The sequence below is a fragment of the Anguilla anguilla genome, chromosome 7 (assembly GCF_013347855.1).
Source record: "Anguilla anguilla isolate fAngAng1 chromosome 7, fAngAng1.pri, whole genome shotgun sequence".
Taxonomy (NCBI): Eukaryota; Metazoa; Chordata; class Actinopteri; order Anguilliformes; family Anguillidae; genus Anguilla; species Anguilla anguilla.
This window is the reverse complement of record NC_049207.1, coordinates 952,526-975,024: the sequence shown is the minus strand read 5'-3', so window position 1 is coordinate 975,024 and position 22,499 is coordinate 952,526. Positions and strand designations below refer to the sequence as shown.

Below are 22,499 nucleotides of genomic sequence, written 5' to 3'. Positions count from 1 at the left end.
ACTATCACACACCAGCATGCAGCTCACTATCACACACGAGCATGCAGCTCACTATCACACACCAGCATGCAGCTCACTATCACACACCAGCATGTGGTTCAGTATCACACACCAGCATGCAGCTCACTATCACACACCAGCATGCAGCTCACTATCACACACCAGCATGTGGTTCAGTATCACACACCAGCATGCAGCTCACTATCACACACCAGCATGCGGTTCACTATCACACGCCAGCATGCGGTTCGCTATCACACACCAGCATGCAGCTCACTATCACACACCAGCATGCAGCTCACTATCACACACCAGCATGTGGTTCAGTATCACACACCAGCATGCAGCTCACTATCACACACCAGCATGCAGCTCACTATCACACACCAGCATGTGGTTCAGTATCACACACCAGCATGCAGCTCACTATCACACACCAGCATGCGGTTCAGTATCACACACCAGCATGCGGTTCACTATCACACGCCAGCATGCGGTTCACTATCACACACCAGCATGCGGTTCACTATCACACGCCAGCATGCGGTTCACTATCACACACCAGCATGCGGCTCACTATCACACACCAGCATGCAGCTCACTATCACACACCAGCATGCGGCTAGGCTCACTATCACACACCAGCATGCGGCTATGTTCACTATCACACACCAGCATGCGGTTCACTATCACACACCAGCATGCGGCTCACTATCACACACCAGCATGCGGCTCACTATCACACACCAGCATGCAGCTCACTATCACACACCAGCATGCGGCTAGGCTCACTATCACACACCAGCATGCGGCTATGTTCACTATCACACGCCAGCATGCGGTTCACTATCACACACCAGCATGCAGCTCACTATCACACACCAGCATGCGGTTCACTATCACATGCCAGCATGCAGCTCACTATCACACACCAGCATGGGGCTCACTATCACACACGAGCATGCGGTTCACTATCACACACCAGCATGCAGCTCACTATCACACACGAGCATGCAGCTCACTATCACACACCAGCATGCAGCTCACTATCACACACCAGCATGTGGTTCAGTATCACACACCAGCATGCAGCTCACTATCACACACCAGCATGCAGCTCACTATCACACACCAGCATGTGGTTCAGTATCACACACCAGCATGCAGCTCACTATCACACACCAGCATGCGGTTCACTATCACACGCCAGCATGCGGTTCGCTATCACACACCAGCATGCAGCTCACTATCACACACCAGCATGCAGCTCACTATCACACACCAGCATGGGGTTCAGTATCACACACCAGCATGCAGCTCACTATCACACACCAGCATGCAGCTCACTATCACACACCAGCATGTGGTTCAGTATCACACACCAGCATGCAGCTCACTATCACACACCAGCATGCGGTTCAGTATCACACACCAGCATGCGGTTCACTATCACACGCCAGCATGCGGTTCACTATCACACACCAGCATGCGGTTCACTATCACACGCCAGCATGCGGTTCACTATCACACACCAGCATGCGGCTCACTATCACACACCAGCATGCAGCTCACTATCACACACCAGCATGCGGCTAGGCTCACTATCACACACCAGCATGCGGCTATGTTCACTATCACACACCAGCATGCGGTTCACTATCACACACCAGCATGCGGCTCACTATCACACACCAGCATGCGGCTCACTATCACACACCAGCATGCAGCTCACTATCACACACCAGCATGCGGCTAGGCTCACTATCACACACCAGCATGCGGCTATGTTCACTATCACACGCCAGCATGCGGTTCACTATCACACACCAGCATGCAGCTCACTATCACACACCAGCATGCGGTTCACTATCACATGCCAGCATGCAGCTCACTATCACACACCAGCATGGGGCTCACTGTCACACACCAGCATGCAGCTCACTATCACACACCAGCATGCGGTTCACTATCACACACCAGCATGCGGTTCACTATCACACACCAGCATGCGGCTCACTATCACACACTAGCTTGCAGCTCACTATCACACACTAGCTTGCAGCTCCCGGATGATCATGCTTGCCTTGATCATGCAGGAAACAGTGCTCGTGAACTCTAATGCTAACAATTCAAATTATAATAATACCATTCTGATGTGTCTGTTTGACACTGCTGCTGGCCACCAGCCAATAAGCATTACAATAAATTCTGTAGTAGTTCAATTACAATAAATTCATGTTGAATCAATTTTTAATTAAAGTCTTTATTTTGGTTACTTTCTTTCAGTCTTGGACAAAATAATGAATATGTCAAGTAAGTCTTTTGCATGCTGTGAACTCTTCAAGCTTTTGTTACCAAAAATATGTAAGCTTTCTATACCAAGAAACGTACACATTATTACAAGAATGTGTAAGAAACAAACAACTTTTGTTTCATTGCTTTAAGTTGTGGGACAAATCACATTTCAGTTTCTTATCTCGAGATTTCTGGTGTGAAAACCTGGGGTTCCGCTCTGAAATGGTAAAATTGTGAGATTTATTCTCTGTTCCTTTGATTTTTAATTTCACAGTTCATGACAGTGATAAGGAAAGCTTGATTCTAGGTATTTCCTATGATGTGATCAAATCTAATGAACATTTTTTAAATGATTCTGTTAATAATAATTACAATCATTTGAAACGTGCAGCTAATGTTGTTGTTTTTGACAGGAAAGAACGGAATAATCATTAAACCAGGTAAAGCCTGTCTCCACAGAACAGTGGCATGGTTTTTTGCAACATAAAAGAGAGAAAACTGTGCCCTACACTACAGTAAACCTAAATGAAACATTAATTTCATCCTGTAACTCTCTTTATAGCATGGAGGTGGCTTCGAGAAGCTGCAGGTAGGAAAGTTTCAATTTAAGTTCAAAAAGAAAAGATGCATTTATACCTTTAAGTCTTGCTATTCCAACTGCATTACACCAACTAACGTGAAATACAATCCCCAACGGTGACAGTATGACAACATATAATGATGTACCATGTATTACACTGTCATACTATTATGAGTTATGCAGTGCAATTATGATTTATTTATTAAGTTGTGCACTATAGTTATGGGCTGTATAAATATTATTCCGCTCATTTAATTAAAACATAACAAATAATCTGTAGCAAATGTACTTTGAATTTATAGGTAAATCTGCTTATTTTGAGAGAAAGGTATTTTTCTAAGTTGTGAGAAGTGTTGAGAATGAAGCTGAAATCACGTGAGCTCCTCTCTGTGAAAGCAGGCCATCTGTGAGAGTTTCTGTCTGTGAAAGCAAGCTGTCAGTGCGAGCTCCTCTCTGTGAAAGCAGGCCATCTGTGAGAGATCCTGTCTGTGAGAGATCCTGAATGTGAAAGCAGGCCATCTGTGAGAGCTTCTGTCTGTGAGAGCTCCTGTCTGTGAAAGCTTCTGTCTGTGAAAGCAGGCCATCTGTGAGAGTTTCTGTCTGTGAGAGCTCCTGTCTGTGAAAGCAAGCTGTCAGTGAGAGATCCTGTCTGTGAGAGCTCCTGAATGTGAGAGCTCTTGTCTGTGAGAGATCCTGTCTGTGAAAGCTCGTCTCTGTGAGTGCTTTTGTCTGTGAGAGCGTGCTGGTGAGGCTGTGCACTGTGCCCTCTCTCCTACAGTGGATGTGACTCTGGACCCTGAATCAGCACATCCCAGTCTCGTCCTGTCCTCAGACAGGAAGCAGGTGAGACTGGGGCCCAGGCGACAGGACCTGTCAAGCTCCGTGCACAGGTTTAGCTACGTGGTCTGCGTCCTGGCCAAGGAGGGCTTCTCCTCCGGGCGCCGTTACTGGGAGGTGAGGGTGCACAACAAGACGGGCTGGACTGTGGGCGTGGCCTCCAGCAGGGCCAACCGCCAGGGGTCAATCCTGTTCCGCCCTCAAACCGGTTACTGGGTGATGATGATGAAGAATGAGGTGATCAGTGCGATGCGTGAACCCCCCTCCGCCCTCCCCCTCAGAGAGAGGCCCGGGACAGTGGGGGTGTACGTGGATTACGAGGGGGGGCAGGTCTCCTTTTACGACGCGGAGGCCAGGACTCACATCTACTCCTTCACTGGTTGCACCTTCACTGAGAAACTCTACCCATTGTTCCGGCCTGGTCTTTCTGAAGCTGGCAAAAACTCCGCCCCACTGATCATCTCTCCTGTCAATCACTTTCACTGAATTAGGACACACCTCAATTACAGGAAGCCATAGTAGTTATGTTTGGAGGAATATTTACCGATATACTGTCATGTTGTTCAAAATTATTTTGTTTTTTTTTAACCGCAGATGTATAGATACACTTTTTAGGGGTCTTAAATTTTGGGGTTTGAAACAATCTACTCTGGTTTGTGTGTGGCATCTTTTTTAATGTTCAAAAAAACCATTGTATTAAAATTTGCATTTGACTTCCCTTTTGAATGCATTAATGTTTTTCTCTGAATATTTCTCTCCTTGGGCTCAAAACCACTACCCCCAGCTCACCCTGCAACAGTTTTTAAACTTTATTTCTGTACCACTGGAAATCATGTTCAATATGTACTTTTCCAAAAAAAAGTATTTTATCCTGCCAATTCAAATGTGTCTTCAGCTGTTTGTCATGTAATGTGAAAACTTCAATGCCTATTTTATCTTACCGCTCTCATTTCTTTTCATCAAAACATATATATCAAATGACTATAACAAAAATGACTTAATTTGCAATATGAAAATGATTACATAATGTTTAAATATATTTAATGTACAATAATACTAACATTTCTATTTACACTCATAATAAAAACAAAGGATTGCTTTTTTTGTTAAACACTTGGATCCAGTCATGTGTGTTTATTTAATACCAAGCCAAGCTAGTGATCAGATCCTGTCAATCAGACCCCTGCTGTCAATCAGCTGCATATCATACCAGGTTTGAACATGTAAGAGCAAATTGCAGTTAAACGCAGTTAAAGCTATGATAAAAAAGCAATGGAAAATGTTCAAAATGGAAGGAATTTTCAGAGAAGGGAAGATTTGATTAAAATGTATGATACTTGTCAGGATCTGTCCTTGATAGTTTAGGTGGAAAAGAGAAAGTTTCTCAATGCTCCACCATATTGTTCCGTTTCAAAAAGGGGAGCCAAAACCAGGGACCGCCTAGCATCTATCCAATCAGGTGCTGGCAGTGTTCTATGGTAGGCCATGCCACTTGTTTGTATTGATCCCATAAAGGCATCTACCCGACTCTACCTGCCTACGCTATTTACTATTAGTCCCGCCCATTAAACTGACCGGTCTGGGGTCCAGCGGATGACCAGACTTCCCCGCCAGATCCAGTATGAATCCCCCTTCAGAGCGCGGACTTTACAGAAACAGACGATCGATGTCTGGACGTTCAGCTGAAAACCTGAGCTGGTTGGAAAGTGAAAGTTTTTTAGCTGAAAAATTGTGTGTGTTCTTCGGTTTGTAACATGATTTGTTGGAAATTCTTAGGAATCTGGAGGGAGAGTTTAACCAGCGTCAAAAGGGATAAAGCATTTCAAATATGTATTTAACAGCTCAGGTGCAATCCCAGACTCACAGAACACTGTGTGTGTCACATTGCACCAACGGGGCATTGTTATATTTGAATGACGTGCAAGTGCAATAACCAGGAAAGTCCGATCTGTGCATTTAGACGGCAGTCACATTGGCAGATATCCAATTCCAAATGGATTTATTTCTACATAAGAATGTGGCCCAAAACTGATCTGAAAATATCTGATTCCATGTGATTTTTTTACACGTTCATAGTAAACATCTGTTCTGTGCCACATGTGAGCATAAAATCAGAACTGGGTCACTTTTACCAGGCCCAGTTGAAACAAGCACAACACTGGCAATGCTCTGTGGCCAACAGGGGGCGATGTTATCCATGGAGTTATTCCCCAACATTACTGTGCACAACATGCAATTCAGCATCTCTACCTGCTTACAGCAACCTTCAAATCCAACAGCTACGCCTTTCAGTAGGCCTGACAGCACACATGGATCAGTTTTATTTCTCTTTTTCCTTTTTGATATATGATGCAAGATACGATGCATTCATGATGTTGTGATATTTAAGTCCTGAAATAAAATACTTCACTCTCACTCAATGTTCCTGTCTTTATTGCATTGATTTTATCCCATGAGCTCAATGAGAATCAAAGTTGCAGAAGCTTAGTGGTAATGTCAGTTCTTACTAGACTCTTTACTCACTCCGATGCAGCTTAAGCGGCTGAGTCCAGGCCGGGTTTTCCAGCTCTCTGGTCTGGGAGGACCATCCAATCCTGACAACGCTCAGTTAATTTAAATGGATAAAACAGCATTTTAAAGATAGGATTGTGCTTTATATTTGGCTTGTAATATCAAATATGCCATGACAGAAAATTGCATTTACAGTTTAAACTCTTCAAGTTCCAGTAAAATTAGAGAACATTCTTGTAGAGCCCAGAGAATTTTGTCACGTGAAAGACAAATTTTGTTCTGAATATTTCACGCAATTAGAGTTTTTTTTTTTTTAGTTGTCAGTGAGTTCCAGGAAATTTTCTTAAAGGTTCAAAAATACTTCAGATTGTAATTTTACCCCGGTGTGGTGTAAACAGCACTATCTGCATGGCTGGAGACCAGGGGCGGGGCGAGGCTGAGACTGCAGAAAGCGAGTAAAAGCCCTTGTGCCCGCTTATTACACACAAACCTGCAGTGGATCATTAAACAGGCAGATTACACTGAAGAGTAGAACATCTCCTGCTTCATGTTTAGCACATAGTATGACTCCAGGGCAGGGGTGGGCAATCCGTCTGGACTTAATGCCAACTTCCGCTCCTAATTATTTAAGCAGCTCAATCATTTAATAATTTGTATTTTCGTTAAATTTTGATAAGCCAACAGTAAACAACTTGTTGCGGTCTAATCTGTGGTTAAACCAGCATTAGCGCACTCAGCGCATTAGCTCGTTTGCCCAGCGTAACTGGTGCAGACACAGCGACCGGGCAAGAAAGCAGTTTCCATCCCCTGCCCCGCTTACCAAGACTGATGAGTGTTTCTCAGGGTTCAGAAATTTCCCCTAATTTTTCCCAAACCGCATTTTCCCCCCTCCTCTCCTGCCAGAGCTCTGTGGTTAAGGAACAAGTGAGACCGCCACAGGCACAGGACCAGTTCTTTCTCCTCCCAGAATCCCTTCTGTTTTTCTCTTTCACCTTCCACAGTTCACCAGAGTTGGCCCAGTCCTGTAAGGTTTTTATTTTCAGAATAAACATTGAGTCTAGCTACACAAGAAAACAGCAACAAAGAGAAAGCATGGAAACACAGTGTGCAGCAGGGGCCCCCCTGCACAGTAATATGGCCGTTTAATGTGGTCTGTAACTGCACAGTAATATGGTAGTTTAATGAGGTCTGTAGCTGCACAGTAATATGGTAGTTTAATGAGGTCTGTAGCTGCACAGTAATATGGCCGTTTAATGTGGTCTGTAGCTGCACAGTAATATGGCCGTTTAATGTGGTCTGTAACTGCACAGTAATATGGCCGTTTAATGTGGTCTGTAACTGCACAGTAATATGGTAGTTTAATGTGGTCTGTAGCTGCACAGTAATATGGCCGTTTAATGAGGTCTGTAGCTGCACAGTAATATGGCAGTTTAATGTGGTCTGTAGCTGCACAGTAATATGGCCGTTTAATGTGGTCTGTAGCTGCACAGTAATATGGCCGTTTAATGTGGTCTGTAACTGCACAGTAATATGGCCGTTTAATGTGGTCTGTAACTGCACAGTAATATGGTAGTTTAATGTGGTCTGTAGCTGCACAGTAATATGGCAGTTTAATGTGGTCTGTAGCTGCACAGTAATATGGCAGTTTAATGTGGTCTGTAGCTGCACAGTAATATGGCAGTTTAATGTGGTCTGTAGCTGCACAGTAATATGGCAGTTTAATGTGGTCTGTAGCTGCACAGTAATATGGCAGTTTAATGTGGTCTGTAGCTGCACAGTAATATGGTAGTTTAATGTGGTCTGTAGCTGCACAGTAATATGGCAGTTTAATGTGGTCTGTAGCTGCACAGTAATATGGTAGTTTAATGTGGTCTGTAGCTGCACAGTAATATGGCAGTTTAATGTGGTCTGTAGCTGCACAGTAATATGGCAGTTTAATGTGGTCTGTAGCTGCACAGTAATATGGTAGTTTAATGTGGTCTGTAGCTGCACAGTAATATGGTAGTTTAATGTGGTCTGTAGCTGCACAGTAATATGGTAGTTTAATGTGGTCTGTAGCTGCACAGTAATATGGCCGTTTAATGTGGTCTGTAGCTACACAGTAATATGGCCGTTTAATGTGGTCTGTAGCTACACAGTAATATGGCCGTTTAATGTGGCCTGTAGCTACACAGTAATATGGCCGTTTAATGTGGTCTGTAGCTGCACAGTAATATGGCAGTTTAATGAGGTCTGTAGCTGCACAGTAATATGGCAGTTTAATGTGGTCTGTAGCTGCACAGTAATATGGCAGTTTAATGTGGTCTGTAGCTGCACAGTAATATGGCAGTTTAATGTGGTCTGTAGCTGCACAGTAATATGGTAGTTTAATGTGGTCTGTAGCTGCACAGTAATATGGTAGTTTAATGTGGTCTGTAGCTACACAGTAATATGGCCGTTTAATGTGGTCTGTAGCTACACAGTAATATGGCCGTTTAATGTGGTCTGTAGCTGCACAGTAATATGGCAGTTTAATGAGGTCTGTAGCTGCACAGTAATATGGCAGTTTAATGTGGTCTGTAGCTGCACAGTAATATGGCAGTTTAATGTGGTCTGTAGCTGCACAGTAATATGGCAGTTTAATGTGGTCTGTAGCTGCACAGTAATATGGTAGTTTAATGTGGTCTGTAGCTGCACAGTAATATGGTAGTTTAATGAGGTCTGTAGCTGCACAGTAATATGGTAGTTTAATGAGGTCTGTAGCTGCACAGTAATATGGCAGTTTAATGTGGTCTGTAGCTGCACAGTAATATGGTAGTTTAATGAGGTCTGTAGCTGCACAGTAATATGGTAGTTTAATGTGGTCTGTAGTTGTGTTTTTGCCCAGGTGGCACACGGCCAGTACTGGTGCTTAACCAGAATTGGTCTAGTAAAAAATCATGAAAAAAAAAAAAAAAAACGAAACAGTTGTGCAATTAGCTCTGTGTAAGGGTGTCTGTTAGCAAATCAATTACATAAATAGTTACTACAGGTACTGTATCATAAAAATCCTAACACATGGAACATTTTTTAAATAATGAATATTAATGAGAAAGTGCAACATTATAATTTATTAGCCAACATTCATAGGAAGTATTCAAATATTGACCTACTAGAACTGCCTCACAAACAACTAATCCTCCCAGCATGAATATGAATTTGAGTGAAAAGGATCTACATAGCTGGATAAACCAGTAGGCCCGGCGCTTTTTATCAGTGATTATCTTTATGACGTGTACGTAAATCTACCGGCGCTAGGGGCTCAATGAACACTGGGAGGGCATAGTCTAAATACAGCAGAGATCCACGAATCTGACAGTTTTAATAAAAGGTCGGAATCGATGCGGTATGCATGGTCAAGTCTGACCTGCAGACTTTTAACGAGCTCGCGCGCGTCAGGGGTGACATATGGCGGACGCGCGCTACCGTAATGCTACGGGATTTAAGTCTGTGCCTGTCTTTAACCTTAAGACTGTTTCCTTCTCTCTCTATTTAAAGGTGTGTGTTCCAGATTAAAACATACATTCCAGACAAAGTCTGCGGAAATGTACTTACTAAATCATTAGCTATACAGTTCAATTAATGTACAATTTTAGCAAAAGCGCAGCTATTTATCTCAGTGAGACGTATTCGCTTACGGGTTTTCCATAAATCTGCTGCATTGATAGAAGCTTTACGGTAGACCGGTTCTCTCTCGAGTAACATATGCGCGTTCGCTGTACTGTAATTCTACACCAGCATCCAGCGCAAAGACGGGCAGGGCGAAGCTAGACGAACAAAAAAAAAACAGAGAAAGAAAGAGAGAGGGGAGAGTCCAGCCATGGGCTTTTTCACTGGGACCTCGATCAGAATTTGGAACGGGCATCTTTCACGGATTATAAATTAACGCGTTTTAATGAAACGGTAGGTTCGAAAATATTTTTTATTCGCAAGGGATTATTGGACATATAGTTCGTTTAAATCCCTCTTTTTGTTTTGACGGCAGTGTTCATTAGATTTATTGACGTAGCCTAAACGGGAACGCTATCGATAATATGTCATTATAAAGAACACTTATTGGGAGAGACAAATAAGTTTAAAGCCTAAAAGCTGATTTCCTCTGTATCTTGTATGTATGTCTCGTGCCGGAGAGCCTACCGGATCGGTCCACCCATGTATTTCAACGGTTAAGCCGGAGCCTGTGGGTTTTGGGTTGAAACGCGAAAACGTGGCTGAATTTGGGATTTTGGTCAGTAGATGTCCGGTTTGCGAGAGAGAATGGGAAGTCTCAGACATTTCACATCCAGGTGTCGATCAGCTTCAGATTGATTTCGATTGACATCGTTTCTTTGTGAAATGCGTTATCTATATAATCCACATAATTGCGTAAAGTCCTTCATTTTAGTTGTCAGCTCCGGGGGACGCAGAGTGTGTTTTATTCATGTTCAGGTCGCTCGCTAGGGGAACACAAATAGTTTCAGGAGATTCTGTGGATTAGAATCAGATGTTGCTTGTGCGCTGGGTATATTCGACTAGTTCTCTGTAGACTTTTATTTAGCCTACATGCGATACCAGTGGGACAGCGTGAATAACAAATCGAATGTTTTGAATATAGGCTACACGTAAACGCTGGAATTCCATATCATGGAATCGACGAACTCGGATTCAAAATAGCTCGCTTTCTTACGGTCTGTGTTCCTAGAATGTAGCCTACGTTAGGTGTCCTGAAAACGTTGGCTACTCTCATTTTTTTGACTGTTAAATTGAGCAGAATCATCAACTTTCTTATGGCTCAGTACAAGCTTCAGTCGCATGCGTCAGCCAGATACGCTGATGCGACGGACCTTTCAGCCGCGTGTGGATTAATCGCTATCTGACTTAATTTGTGATTCCAAATAAACAGCCGCTAATTTACATTTGCAACAGAGTTCTGAGGCGTGTCTGTGGTGCTTATTATTAAGACGTTTTGTCAGATTAACTCACAAAACCGGTCTAACCGTCTAACTCGTGTTCAGACTGGACCAAAATATCCGCACTGGTTGGAAAGTCGATCGTAATAATGCTTTGTTGGCTACTTTGAAAAATAATAGTTTAGTGTAGGCCGATATTTCCGCTTGTATGGTTATAAGCTATGGTAACTATACATATTTAATACGTCTTATAGTTATAGAGTACAACCCTTCAGTGTGAGTGCAATAATTGCTTTTTGACACTTAGCCTATTGGGCCGTGACGTAACGACTTTACACTGTGATGGGTACTGGTGCGTGTTCAACCCGAGTTACAGTGTGTGACCTTTGACCTGGTGAAGCTTGATCGGTACTCTCCCCCCTACCCCCGCCGCCAAAAATACCTCCCTGCCCCCCGCTGATTCGCATCTGGCTTCCATTCACATTCAGATGGATTGCGCCGTGTTCGGATGAGTCGGGCCGGCGTCCGGAGAAGACCCAGCAAGCTTAAAACGGAGGAAGAGGATCGTTCGCCATGTCCCTGTCGGTGAGTGTGGAAATGTGCGCCCCACGCCTCGCGCTGCCCGCAGAGCTCAGCTTTCCAGCGCTTGTTTACCTCAACAGCTGCTCCACCGCGGCCCCGCGTTGCAGCTGGCGGATTTCTCCGTGACGACAGTGACGGTCATGCCCATGACGTCTTTACAGCTGGCTGCCATTTCAACTTAGAACTTTATTGTTTTGGTGTCAGAGGCTTGTCCTCCTGCAAGACTGTGGGTCTGGGTACGTGCCTGGAGATTCATATGGGGAACATTAAAGCCCCCTTCTCCCCTGATGAAATAACACCAAACGGGCAGTCCCTCATTTCCCCTTTTCTCTCTCCCTCCTTCTCCCTCTCTCCCTCCCTCCTTCCCCCTCTCCCTATCACTGTTAATGTGGGGGTGGGGCAGGGGGCTCAGCTTGTTGCAATGTGGTTCCTTCCCCAGGGGGGAGAAAGAGAGAGGGAGATAGAGTCATAGAACAGGAGGGAGGGATGAGGGATGACAATGGGTCCTTAAACTAGGCACAGATGTGGCCTCCCCCTCTGCACCCCCCCCCACCCCTCTCTGTCTCTCTTTTAATCAGTGGCTTCCCCAGGCTCTGTTCATCAGGATCAGCGATAATGTCCCACACTGCAGTCAGCCACTGTTCTGTGTAAATGAATGATTGAATAATGTCTCTTGCCTCTATTCAGTAGTTCACTGTTGTGCTTTTTTCTCCCTCCCTCTGTGGCATGCTCACCCTCTCTTTCTCAATGTCTCTTTCTCTCTCTGTTTCACCCTGGTCCATGCTTCTTGTTTCTATGTGAACTGTATTCAGATTACTGGAATGACATTACAATGGTCAGATTTGACTGAGCACAGTTACAAGTAGAATATACACATACCATACAGTATCAGGAAGAACCGGGTCAATTAATAGTTTGATACACGTTTAGACTTTTGACTAGTGCAGTCCCTTCTGCAGATGACTCTGTTTTAGAACTGGTGTTTTGTAATGTGATCAGGTGTGATCGGCTGTGATTGGTTGTGATATGATGTGTTTGGATGTATTCGGATTTTAGTGGATATGTTTGGATGTGATTGGATGTGTTTGGATGTGATTGGATGTGATCGGATGTGACTGGATGAGATTGGATGTGATCGGATGTGACTGGATGAGATTGGATGTGATCGGATGTGACTGGATTTCACTGGTTGTGACTAGTTGTGACCGAATCCCTGGCTCTCTCTCTCTCAGACGGTGTTGGCCAAGGCCCTGTTTGATAATGTGGCAGAGAGCCCGGAGGAGCTGGCCTTTCGGAAGGGGGACATCCTGATGGTGCTGGAGCAGGAGGGTGGGGGTCCCGGCTGGTGGGTGTGTTCCCTGCACGGCCGCCAGGGCATCGCCCCCGCAAACAGGCTCCGCCTCCTCAACACCGCCACCACACCCAGCCCCGCCCCCAGCGCAGAGCCCACTTCCTCGGTCTACCTCTCACCTTCCTCCTGCCCCGCCCCCAATGCAGACTCCGTCCCCTCTGTGTACCTCTCCCCCCGCCCCTCCGCTGAGGAATCTGTGTACCTCTCCCCTCCCAGTTTGGGTGGGGCAGGGCGTGGAGACGGGCTTCCCCGGGCCCGGTCCAGCTCGGCGTCCCGACCCCGCCCGGACTGGGACGTGGGTGTGACGGGGCGGGCCCGCTCGCCCTCTCTGAAGGGCCGAGGGTCTGATGCGGGGGTCCCCAAACCCCAGACTGTGTACCAGACCCCGAACCCCCCTGTGCCCCGGGCGGGGCCGGGCTCTGAGGCGGTGTACCTGGCCCCCAGTGGGCTGCCCCGCCCTGTACCTGGAGACACTGGCACTCACTTGGGGCCCCGCGAGGCCCTGGGGGCGGGGCATCCCGAGGGCTGCTACCTGGTGCCCCGCGTCTCTGCGATGCCCAGTGAGGATGTCTATCAAACCCCCACAGGGGGCGTGGCTGCTGTAGGCCCCTCCCACACCCCTGCCACTGGCTGCCCCGCCTCTGAACTTTCCTGCCCCACAACCCGGAAGAACCACACCCAGCTGCCCTTGACGAACGGGGTGCCCCACAGGAAGGAGGGCGCAGGGCTCTACCAGACCCCCTCTCAACGAGGGGGGGTGCCCAGAACACCTCAGAGCGATCATAAACCCCCAGCCGAGCCTGCCTCGCCCTCGCTCAGACACACCCCCTCCTCCGGGTCACAGCCCAAAGGGGTCCCCGCTGTGCCCCCCAACGCTCGGGCCAAGCTTGCCCAGGCCTCCGTGAGGGGGTCCCCCCTCCTGCCCAGGACAGGGCTTGGCAGGGTGCAGGGCTCCCCAAACTTTGCACGCAAGCCTCCACCCCCTGCACCCCCAGTCAGGGGGGTCACCAAAAAGGACACGCCCACATCCACACCCTCACCTGCAGGGCCCAGGGGTGGGGCCAGAGAGGGGGAGGGACCACAGGGGAGTGAAGTCAGTAAGGAGGAGAGGCAGAAGGATAGAAGGGTGGAGGAGGAGAAGAAGAAGAAAACAAAGAAGAAAGTGGAGGAGGAGGGAGAGTATGAAGAGCCAGATGATGAGAACATCAACAACCAGGTGAGGGACGGAATATTACTGAAAGAGCAGCTACATGTAGTAATGTGTGGATTAAGAGCTTTGTGTGCAGTGGATTTGCTGATTTCCTGTGTGGATCCAGTGGATCCAACCAGAATACAGACTCTAGAACTCTCCCCTCCAATCAGAACACAAACTCTAGGAGGGGAGAGTTTTAGAGTCTGTATTCTAGGTCTGCATATTAAACAAAGTGCAACATGTTTAGAGTATAAGAAACAATGGTGTCTAGCTCAAAGTCCAACTCAAATATTGGAATCAAATGTCTGTTAGACGTGTGTTCTAATGTAAGAATGTCAACATGTTCTGGACTTAAAGTAGGCTAGCTCTGACAGTAAATCAATGACCGTTCTATCCGCTTCTGTTTTGCTCCAGAAAACGATGTCAGGTGGGTCTATCAGCAAATATATGGCTTAGCTATGCCCAGAAGTCCAAATAGTATTTTCCAAGAAATTACGAGAAATTGTTCACAACGTTTCGTTAGGTGCAGCGTCTTTTACTGCTACCACAGAGTGAAAGCATAAGTGAATGCGATGATAAGATGCGCAGAATGCCTAGGCCAATTGTAGTCCGACTGAAGCGTATACATGCCGTAGTAAATCGACCCCGAACCGCATTATGTAGGTATGTTAGTCCAACTTTGAAAAATTTGACTTCGTACGATTTCAGTCGGACTACGATGTTTACATGACTTTTGAAAGAACAGTTTTAGCCAGACTAATACAACAAAGCGACTTTTTCGAACATCATGTAAACCCACTGACAGACTCTAAAACTCTCCCCTCCAACCAGAACACAGACTCTAAAACTCTCCCCTCCAACCAGAACACAGACTTTGAAACAAACCTCCTCACAAGGTCCTGAGTTGTTTGGTTCTAATATACATTTACGTGAAAATGGTTTCCCTCATTTACTTAAAAGTTTCAGAAAGAGTTTCTGCATGAGGGCAGTTGCAAGACTTGGAGCACCGCATTGGGGCATCGATTCAGGAAATTTGTACCAGTTAAAACGCGTGACAAGATGGAGGGCTGGTCAGCTGTGCTGTCTCCCCCTTTCATACCCCGAAACCGAGCCGGATCGAACCCGTGTGTATCTCTGGCTGTGACCGGGGTTGTGGACTGGGTCGGATAGCGCGGGTTTTACCCAGATTACTGCTTCGGTGTGGAAGAGGTAAAAGTGATAGTTCATCACATAGTGGTGGTGACTCATAATACAATCTCTCAGTGTGACAGGAGACTCATTCAGAATGAGCAAACGCCTGTACTTCCAGTTTTAGAGGATGTGTTACTGACTCCTGCCTGCTGACTGAATCTCACCAACATTGGATTTGTGTGTGTGTGTGTGTGTGTGTGTGTGTGTGTGTATGTGTATGTGTATGTATGCATGGGTGGTCGGTTTTGTAGGTTTATGATACACCTCCCACCAGTAGGTGGCAGCACACAGCATCGCCAACCATCTGTGTGGATGACAGCATCTATAACACTCCTCGTGCCCACCCTGCAAACACTGACCAGGGTTTGGAGGTGAGGTCCCACTGTGCACCCTCTGTACCCCTAATTTCATCATAGCTATACTTCTGCTCCTCACTCTATCTCTGTCACTCTGTCACTCTGTCACTCTCCCTCTCTCCCTCTCCCTCTCTCACTGTCTCACTCTCAAGTTCTCTCCTAATTTCATCATAGCTATACTTCTGCTCCTCACTCTATCTCTGTCACTCTGTCACTCTGTCACTCTGTCACTCTGTCACTCTCCCTCTCTCCCTCTCCCTCTCTCACTGTCTCACTCTCAAGTTCTCTCTCACTCTCACCCTCTCTCTCTCTCTCTCTCTCTCTGTCCCCTCTCTCTCATTGTCTCACTCTCAAGTTCACACTCTCTCCCCCTCTCTCTCCAGGTCTATGATGTCCCCACCCTTCCTCTCACCATGACATCAGACCTCCAGCAGCAGACCTACAGTATCCCAGCCTGCCTTGCTGTAGGAGCGGAGGTGGAGGAGGATGTGTACAGTGTGCCCTCCCTTCCAGGCGATCTCTCAGCTAGCCCTGGGTTGGGGGAGGAGCCTGGCGAGCTGTACTCTGTCCCAGGTCCCACCCCCCGGGGCCCCCCCGGCTCCTGTGATGTGCAGGTCCTACCGCAGGAGCCCCAGGAGGGGGCGGAGCCAGACGGCGGTATTTATGACATGCCAGCACCCCCGACCTCTGCCCGCCGTTCCTCTGTCTCCAGCACCAGCTCTGGGGACGTCCAATGGAGATGCTCCCTCTCCGGCCTTATCCAATCAGCTCTCAGCTCCATCTCGCTCACCGCGCCCCCACCACGGGAGCTGGCCGCCTCATTGACCGAGATCCTGTCAGTTTGGAAGGCGGGTCAGGAGGGCGACGCCCCGGCCCCGCCCCTTCTGCAGGCCTGGTCCCGCCTCTCTGACCTGCTGCCTGCTCTCGTTGCCTGTGGCCCCGCCCCTCCCTCTGAGGCCCTGCTCTCATTGGTGCGTCGGGCCCTGGAGGACTCTGCCTCGCTGCTGCAGATTCAGGCCACCCCCAGCAGGCCCCGCCTCCCTTCCCAGGATTCCCTGTCTCGCCGGCCGCTGCCAGCGCTGCCTGTTGCCGAGGTGAAGCCGCTAAACGTGGGCATGGGGGGGCGCAAGGGCAGCTGGATCCAGGAGAGGCCCCTCCCGCCCCCGCCCCCTCCCTCCTTCCCCCTGCCCCCGCCCACTCTCGTCCCCACCAGTGGACAGGGGGATGAGGAGGAGCTGGGAAACGAGTACGCAGGGATTGGTCTGACCACAGCTCCACCCCCTTTCAATGGAGGAGACAGTGTGGGATACGTCAAGCTGCAGGTGTGTTTCTGTCACACAGCTGGTCTGTCTGTCTGTCTGTCTAACTGTCTCTGTGTCTGTCAGACTGTCTGTCTGTCTAACTGTCTCTGTCTGTCTGACTATCTGTCTGTCTAACTGTTTCTGTGTCTGTCAGACTGTCAGACTGTCTGTCTCTCTGTCTCTGTGTTTGTCTGTCTGACTGTCTCGGTATCTGTCTGACAGTCTGTCTGACTGTCTGATTGTCTGTCTCTCAGTGTCTTTCTGTCTGTCCCCCAGTGTCTGTCTGTCTGTCTGACTGTCTCTGTGTCTGTCAGACTGTCTGTCTGTCTGACTGTCTCTGCATCTATCAGACTGTCTGTCTCTCAGTGTTTGTCTGTCTGTCTGTCTGTTTCTTTCTCTCTCTTTACCTGTCTCTACCTGCCAGTATTTAGTTTTGTTCTTATGTGTCTAGAAATCTTCAAATCTTCCTCTCTGTCGTGTGACCTTTGACCTGTGCACTAGTGCATGTTTCCAGTAGTGATTGACAGGAGCAGGGAGTCAGTGGAAGGTCAGCAGCTGAGGTCATGTGATCAGTACTACTTCAGTGATGGCTCCACACTGCTTACCTGACACTGCATAAAAGCGTATAACACAGGTGGCAGTGCAGGTCAGGGAGGGAGTTATATAGACTGTTGTGCTGCTGATTTATAGCACCATCATTTACATTCACGCTGGGGGTGGGGTGGTGCAGGCGGGGTAGTGGAGCTGATTCTGGGGGTGGGGTGGTGCAGGCGGGGTAGTGGGGCTGATGCTGGGGGTGGGGTGGTGCAGGCGGGGTAGTGGAGCTGATTCTGGGGGTGGGGTGGTGCAGGCGGGGTAGTGGGGCTGATGCTGGGGGTGGGGTGGTGCAGGCGGGGTAGTGGAGCTGATTCTGGGGGTGGGGTGGTGCAGGCGGGGTAGTGGAGCTGATTCTGGGGGTGGGGTGGTGCAGGCGGGGTAGTGGAGCTGATGCTGGGGGTGGGGTGGTGCAGGCGGGGTAGTGGAGCTGATTCTGGGGGTGGGGTGGTGCGGGCGGGGTAGTGGAGCTGATTCTGGGGGTGGGGTGGTGCGGGCAGGGTAGTGGGGCTGATGCTGGGGGTGGGGTGGTGCAGGCGGGGTAGTGGAGCTGATTCTGGGGGTGGGGTGGTGCGGGCGGGGTAGTGGAGCTGATTCTGGGGGTGGGGTGGTGCAGGCGGGGTAGTGGGGCTGATGCTGGGGGTGGGAGGATTGGGGGGGTGATGCAGGGGGTGGGTGGGGGGGTATGGGATGATGCAGGGGGTGGGTGGTGGGGTGGCAGGGTGAGGATTGCACGGGGTGAGCAGAAACACTGAGATTGTTTATTTTCTGTACAGGGGAAACCTGACCCCTCCATGGCCACTACAACAGAGAACGACTCCCCTCCAACTGACCCCCCTACAGCTGAGCAGCGGGTAATACACCATCCACACGCTTATATACACACACACACGGACACACACACACAAATACGCACACATACACATGCACACACACACACACGCACACATACACCTGCACACACACGCACACACACACGGGTACCCCCACACCCACACTCATTAATAATAATTGAGTTTTAGTTGAATGTGTCTCTCTCTCTCTCTGCTCCAGGCCAGTCCGTCTCCTCCTCTCCCTCTCTCTCTCTCTCTGGAGGACTCTGAGCTGCTCTCCTTCTACTCGTCCCAGAGTCTGTCTCACCTGTCCTGCCTGGCCGACTCCATCGATGCCCTCTTCACCAGTGTGCAGGGGAACCAGCCGCCCAGAGTCTTTGTTTCCCGGGGAAAGAGTTTGATTGTGACGGCCCATAAGCTGGTCTTCATTGGGGACACCCTATCCCGGCTCCTGACCTCCCCGGACCTCAGGGCTAAGGTCAGCCTAAGCGAGTAGCCCACTCATAACATTACATGAACATACATATAACCTACACATAGCATTGCATAATGCACGCATAAAATTATGTCATGTGTGCTTAAAATGATCACCAATAAGACAGCAGCACTGAAAATATTTGCAAATTTAAACAAGGCCTTTCCAAATGCAAATGCAAATGTAAATGTCTCAACAGGTCACCACCGCAGGAGGGCGGCTATGTCAGGCTCTAAAAGCTGTCGTTGTGGCAACCAAGGGGGCAGCCCAGAATTACCCATCAGTCCCTGCCACGCAGGAAATGGTGGACCGTGTGGCGGAGCTTTCCCAGCATGCAGCAGGCTTCTCCGGGCTGCTGCAGCGACTGGCTGAGATCTCCTGAAGCCTTCTGTTGTTTTGTTCACCGTGTGGCTGAAAGGTTGAGAACTGTGATGGTACTGTTTAAACCAGTCTAAATCAGTCAGATTGTTTGTGTGTGTGTGTGTGTGTGTGTATGCATGTGTGTGTGTGTGTATGGGTGTGTGTGTGTGTGTGTGTGCATGTGTGTGTGTGTGTATGGGTGTGTGTGTGTGTGTGTGTGTGTGCCTGTGTGTGTGTGTGTGTGTGTGTATGGGTGTGTGTGTGTGTGTGCCTGTGTGTGTGTGTATGCACGTGTGTGTTAACTGGTTGGCAGTAGCCATTTTGCTGGGATCCTAGCACACTTCAGCTGTCTTAGCAAGTTGTTGGAGGGCCCATACTTTGGTGTTATTCCCTAATGTGAATTCCTCTGTATGTTCCTGTGAGTCTCAGAGTCTCAGAGTCTCAGAGTCTCAGAGTCTCAGAGTCTCAGAGTCTCAGAGTCTCAGACTGCTGTGGGTCTCAGAGTCTCAGACTGCTGTGGGTCTCAGAGTCTCAGACTGCTGTGGGTTTCAGAGTCTCAGACTGCTGTGAGTCTCAGAGTCTCAGACTGCTGTGAGTCTCAGGGTCTCAGAGTCTCAGACTGCTGTGAGTCTCAGGGTCTCAGAGTCTCAGACTGCTGTGAGTCTCAGAGTCTCAGACTGCTGTGGGTTTCAGAGTCTCAGACTGCTGTGAGTCTCAGAGTCTCAGAGTCTCAGACTGCTGTGAGTCTCAGGGTCTCAGGGTCTCAGACTGCTGTGAGTCTCAGGGTCTCAGAGTCTCAGACTGCTGTGGGTCTCAGAGTCTCAGAGTCTCAGACTGCTGTGAGTCTCAGGGTCTCAGAGTCTCAGACTGCTGTGAGTCTCAGGGTCTCAGAGTCTCAGACTGCTGTGAGTCTCAGGGTCTCAGAGTCTCAGACTGCTGTGAGTCTCAGGGTCTCAGAGTCTCAGACTGCTGTGAGTCTCAGGGTCTCAGAGTCTCAGACTGCTGTGGGTTTCAGAGTCTCAGACTGCTGTGAGTCTCCCAGCACCCGGTCATGTGCTGCTGCACACCACTCTTTACACGCTGTGTGTACTATTATAATTGGTGTTATTGCTGTCACATATCTTGTGGATTTGCCTTAAAAATAATATAAATATGCCCCCTCCCCCTCGGAATAAGGAAGCCCATGGAGTTTCGACTTAGAGAGAGAGAGAGAGAGAGAGAGAGAGAGAAGGGAGGGAGGGAGGGAGGAACAGAGCGGGAGAGAATATGAGATACAGGTAGTCTTTGAGCCTTTTTATTTTCTTTCCCACGGTTGTGCCACTAATTTAAAACCTGTCTGCCAAGTCCCCGTCTTCCTCCTTCCTTCTCTCTCTCACACACACACACACACACACACACACACTCACACACACTCAAACACACACACACACCCACCCACACACACACAGACCTGCAGCTGTCAGGTCTCAGCATGACTTGAGTTCGGTGGTTGATGTGGGAGTGGCTGGGCGGAATGCCTCTCTCTGTACTAACTACCCTAAAACCTTCCCTCTCTCTGTACTAACTACCATAAAACCCTCCCTCTCTGTACTAACTACCCTAAAACCCTCCCTCTCTGTACTAACTACCCTAAAACCCTCCCTCTCTGTACTAACTACCCTAAAACCCTCCCTCTCTGTACTAACTACCATAAAACCTTCCCTCTCTCTGTACTAACTACCATAAAACCTTCCCTCTCTCTGTACTAACTACCCTAAAACCCTCCCTCTCTGTACTAACTACCATAAAACCTTCCCTCTCTCTGTACTAACTACCCTAAAACCTTCCCTCTCTCTGTACTAACTACCCTAAAACCCTCCCTCTCTGTACTAACTACCATAAAACCCTCCCTCTCTGTACTAACTACCCTAAAACCCTCCCTCTCTGTACTAACTACCCTAAAACCCTCCCTCTCTGTACTAACTACCCTAAAACCCTCCCTCTCTGTACTAACTACCATAAAACCTTCCCTCTCTCTGTACTAACTACGTTCATCACAGTTTCTCTGGACTTTTATTCTCTTCTTTGTGTCGTCGTCTCTATAGTAACATCCTTCTCCGTGTATATCTTTCCCATGTTGTGTTATGGGCGTTTTGCAGTGTCCCCCTACCCCTATCACTCTCCACAGTGCTGAACCACGCTGGTCTAAATGCCACAGTGCCAAGTAGTGTTGCCTTAGAGTGCCATCTGGTGGCTGGCCGTGGAACAGCAGCCCGTGTTGTATAGCAGTATTGCAGCTGATTGCTGTTTTCAGGGTGCCTGACGGCAGTACTTCATTACCCCTCCCCAAAACTCAGCAGCCTTATTAAAAAATATATTATTATTATTATTACTGTCATCATTATTATTATTTTTGTTTTGTTGTCGTTATTATTAATAATAATAATAATAATAATAATAATAATAATAATAATAGTAGTCATAATAATTATGGTAATAATAATAATGGTAATAATAATACTCGCGTCATTATCGTACTTCAATGCATGGCTTTAATTTGCTTTGTTCTTCTTTATATATGCACATGTAACCAGGGAGTTTTCACATGGCAAATTTCTTAATAATAGTACAGTAATTTAAGAATGTTACAGTTTGAAGCTGTAACTTGTTTTGTACCAGAATGTATTTTTTGATGGTTGTTCTCCTGTTTGGTTTTTTTTACGCTGTATTTAAAGTGGGTTTGGTACTGTGTGACTGTTTGATTGGAGAGCTCTAAGCCTTAGTGTTGGATGAGTCTCCATGTCTGTTGAAGTCTTTTCTAATGTGTTTTGATGGATTTGTTTGTTAAACAATACACTTTGCTTTTTTAATCTAAAACTAGTGAGCCTGTTTTTTCCCCCTGTGTTTTACATTTTATGTTAGTAAAGGTTTGTCTTTTAGTATTCATAATAATAGCAAAGCAAATGATTAAAAAAATAATAATAATAATGGAAGTGAGTGGTAATCTTCATAAAGTATGATTTTAAAAATGAGCACATAGGCCAGGAATATGATTCAAGTATTTAAAATGTTTTTAAAGACAGTTATTATGACAGTGGGGTTTTGTTAGTTTATTATTAGCTCTTGTATTAGAAAATTTTGTCAACTCCCCCATT

The 22,499-nt window shown here is 47.5% G+C and overlaps 2 protein-coding genes across 4 annotated transcripts in view; both read left to right on the top strand.

Annotated features, from left to right (window-relative positions):
- The window catches only part of LOC118231354 (E3 ubiquitin-protein ligase TRIM39-like), a 12,976-nt gene extending 8,179 nt beyond the window's left edge, over positions 1-4,797 (top strand). For all 3 annotated transcript variants that reach the window (XM_035425071.1, XM_035425070.1, XM_035425069.1), the window contains 4 exons: positions 2,287-2,313; positions 2,709-2,735; positions 2,858-2,884; positions 3,654-4,797. In XM_035425071.1, coding sequence (XP_035280962.1) covers positions 2,287-2,313; positions 2,709-2,735; positions 2,858-2,884; positions 3,654-4,198 — 626 coding nt within the window. In that variant the 3' untranslated portion in view covers positions 4,199-4,797. The remainder of the gene's footprint in view (positions 1-2,286; positions 2,314-2,708; positions 2,736-2,857; positions 2,885-3,653) is intronic.
- A 5,185-nt stretch (positions 4,798-9,982) lies between these two features.
- efs (embryonal Fyn-associated substrate) lies at positions 9,983-21,034 on the top strand. Its single transcript, XM_035425060.1, has 8 exons — positions 9,983-10,144; positions 11,619-11,715; positions 12,945-14,279; positions 15,698-15,817; positions 16,186-17,124; positions 18,474-18,551; positions 18,751-19,008; positions 19,205-21,034. The coding sequence occupies exons 2-8, from the start codon at positions 11,704-11,706 to the stop codon at positions 19,385-19,387; spliced, it is 2,925 nt and encodes a 974-aa protein (XP_035280951.1). The 5' UTR covers positions 9,983-10,144; positions 11,619-11,703; the 3' UTR covers positions 19,388-21,034.
- The last annotated feature ends 1,465 nt before the right edge of the window (positions 21,035-22,499 follow it).

What these genes read in the sequence shown, in the direction of transcription:
- efs (XM_035425060.1), top strand. An exon ending in ATGAGAACATCAACAACCAG is followed by an intron (nt 14,280 to 15,697) that starts GTGAGGGACGGA and finishes TCGGTTTTGTAG; the next exon opens with GTTTATGATACACCTCCCAC. An exon ending in TGGGATACGTCAAGCTGCAG is followed by an intron (nt 17,125 to 18,473) that starts GTGTGTTTCTGT and finishes TTTTCTGTACAG; the next exon opens with GGGAAACCTGACCCCTCCAT.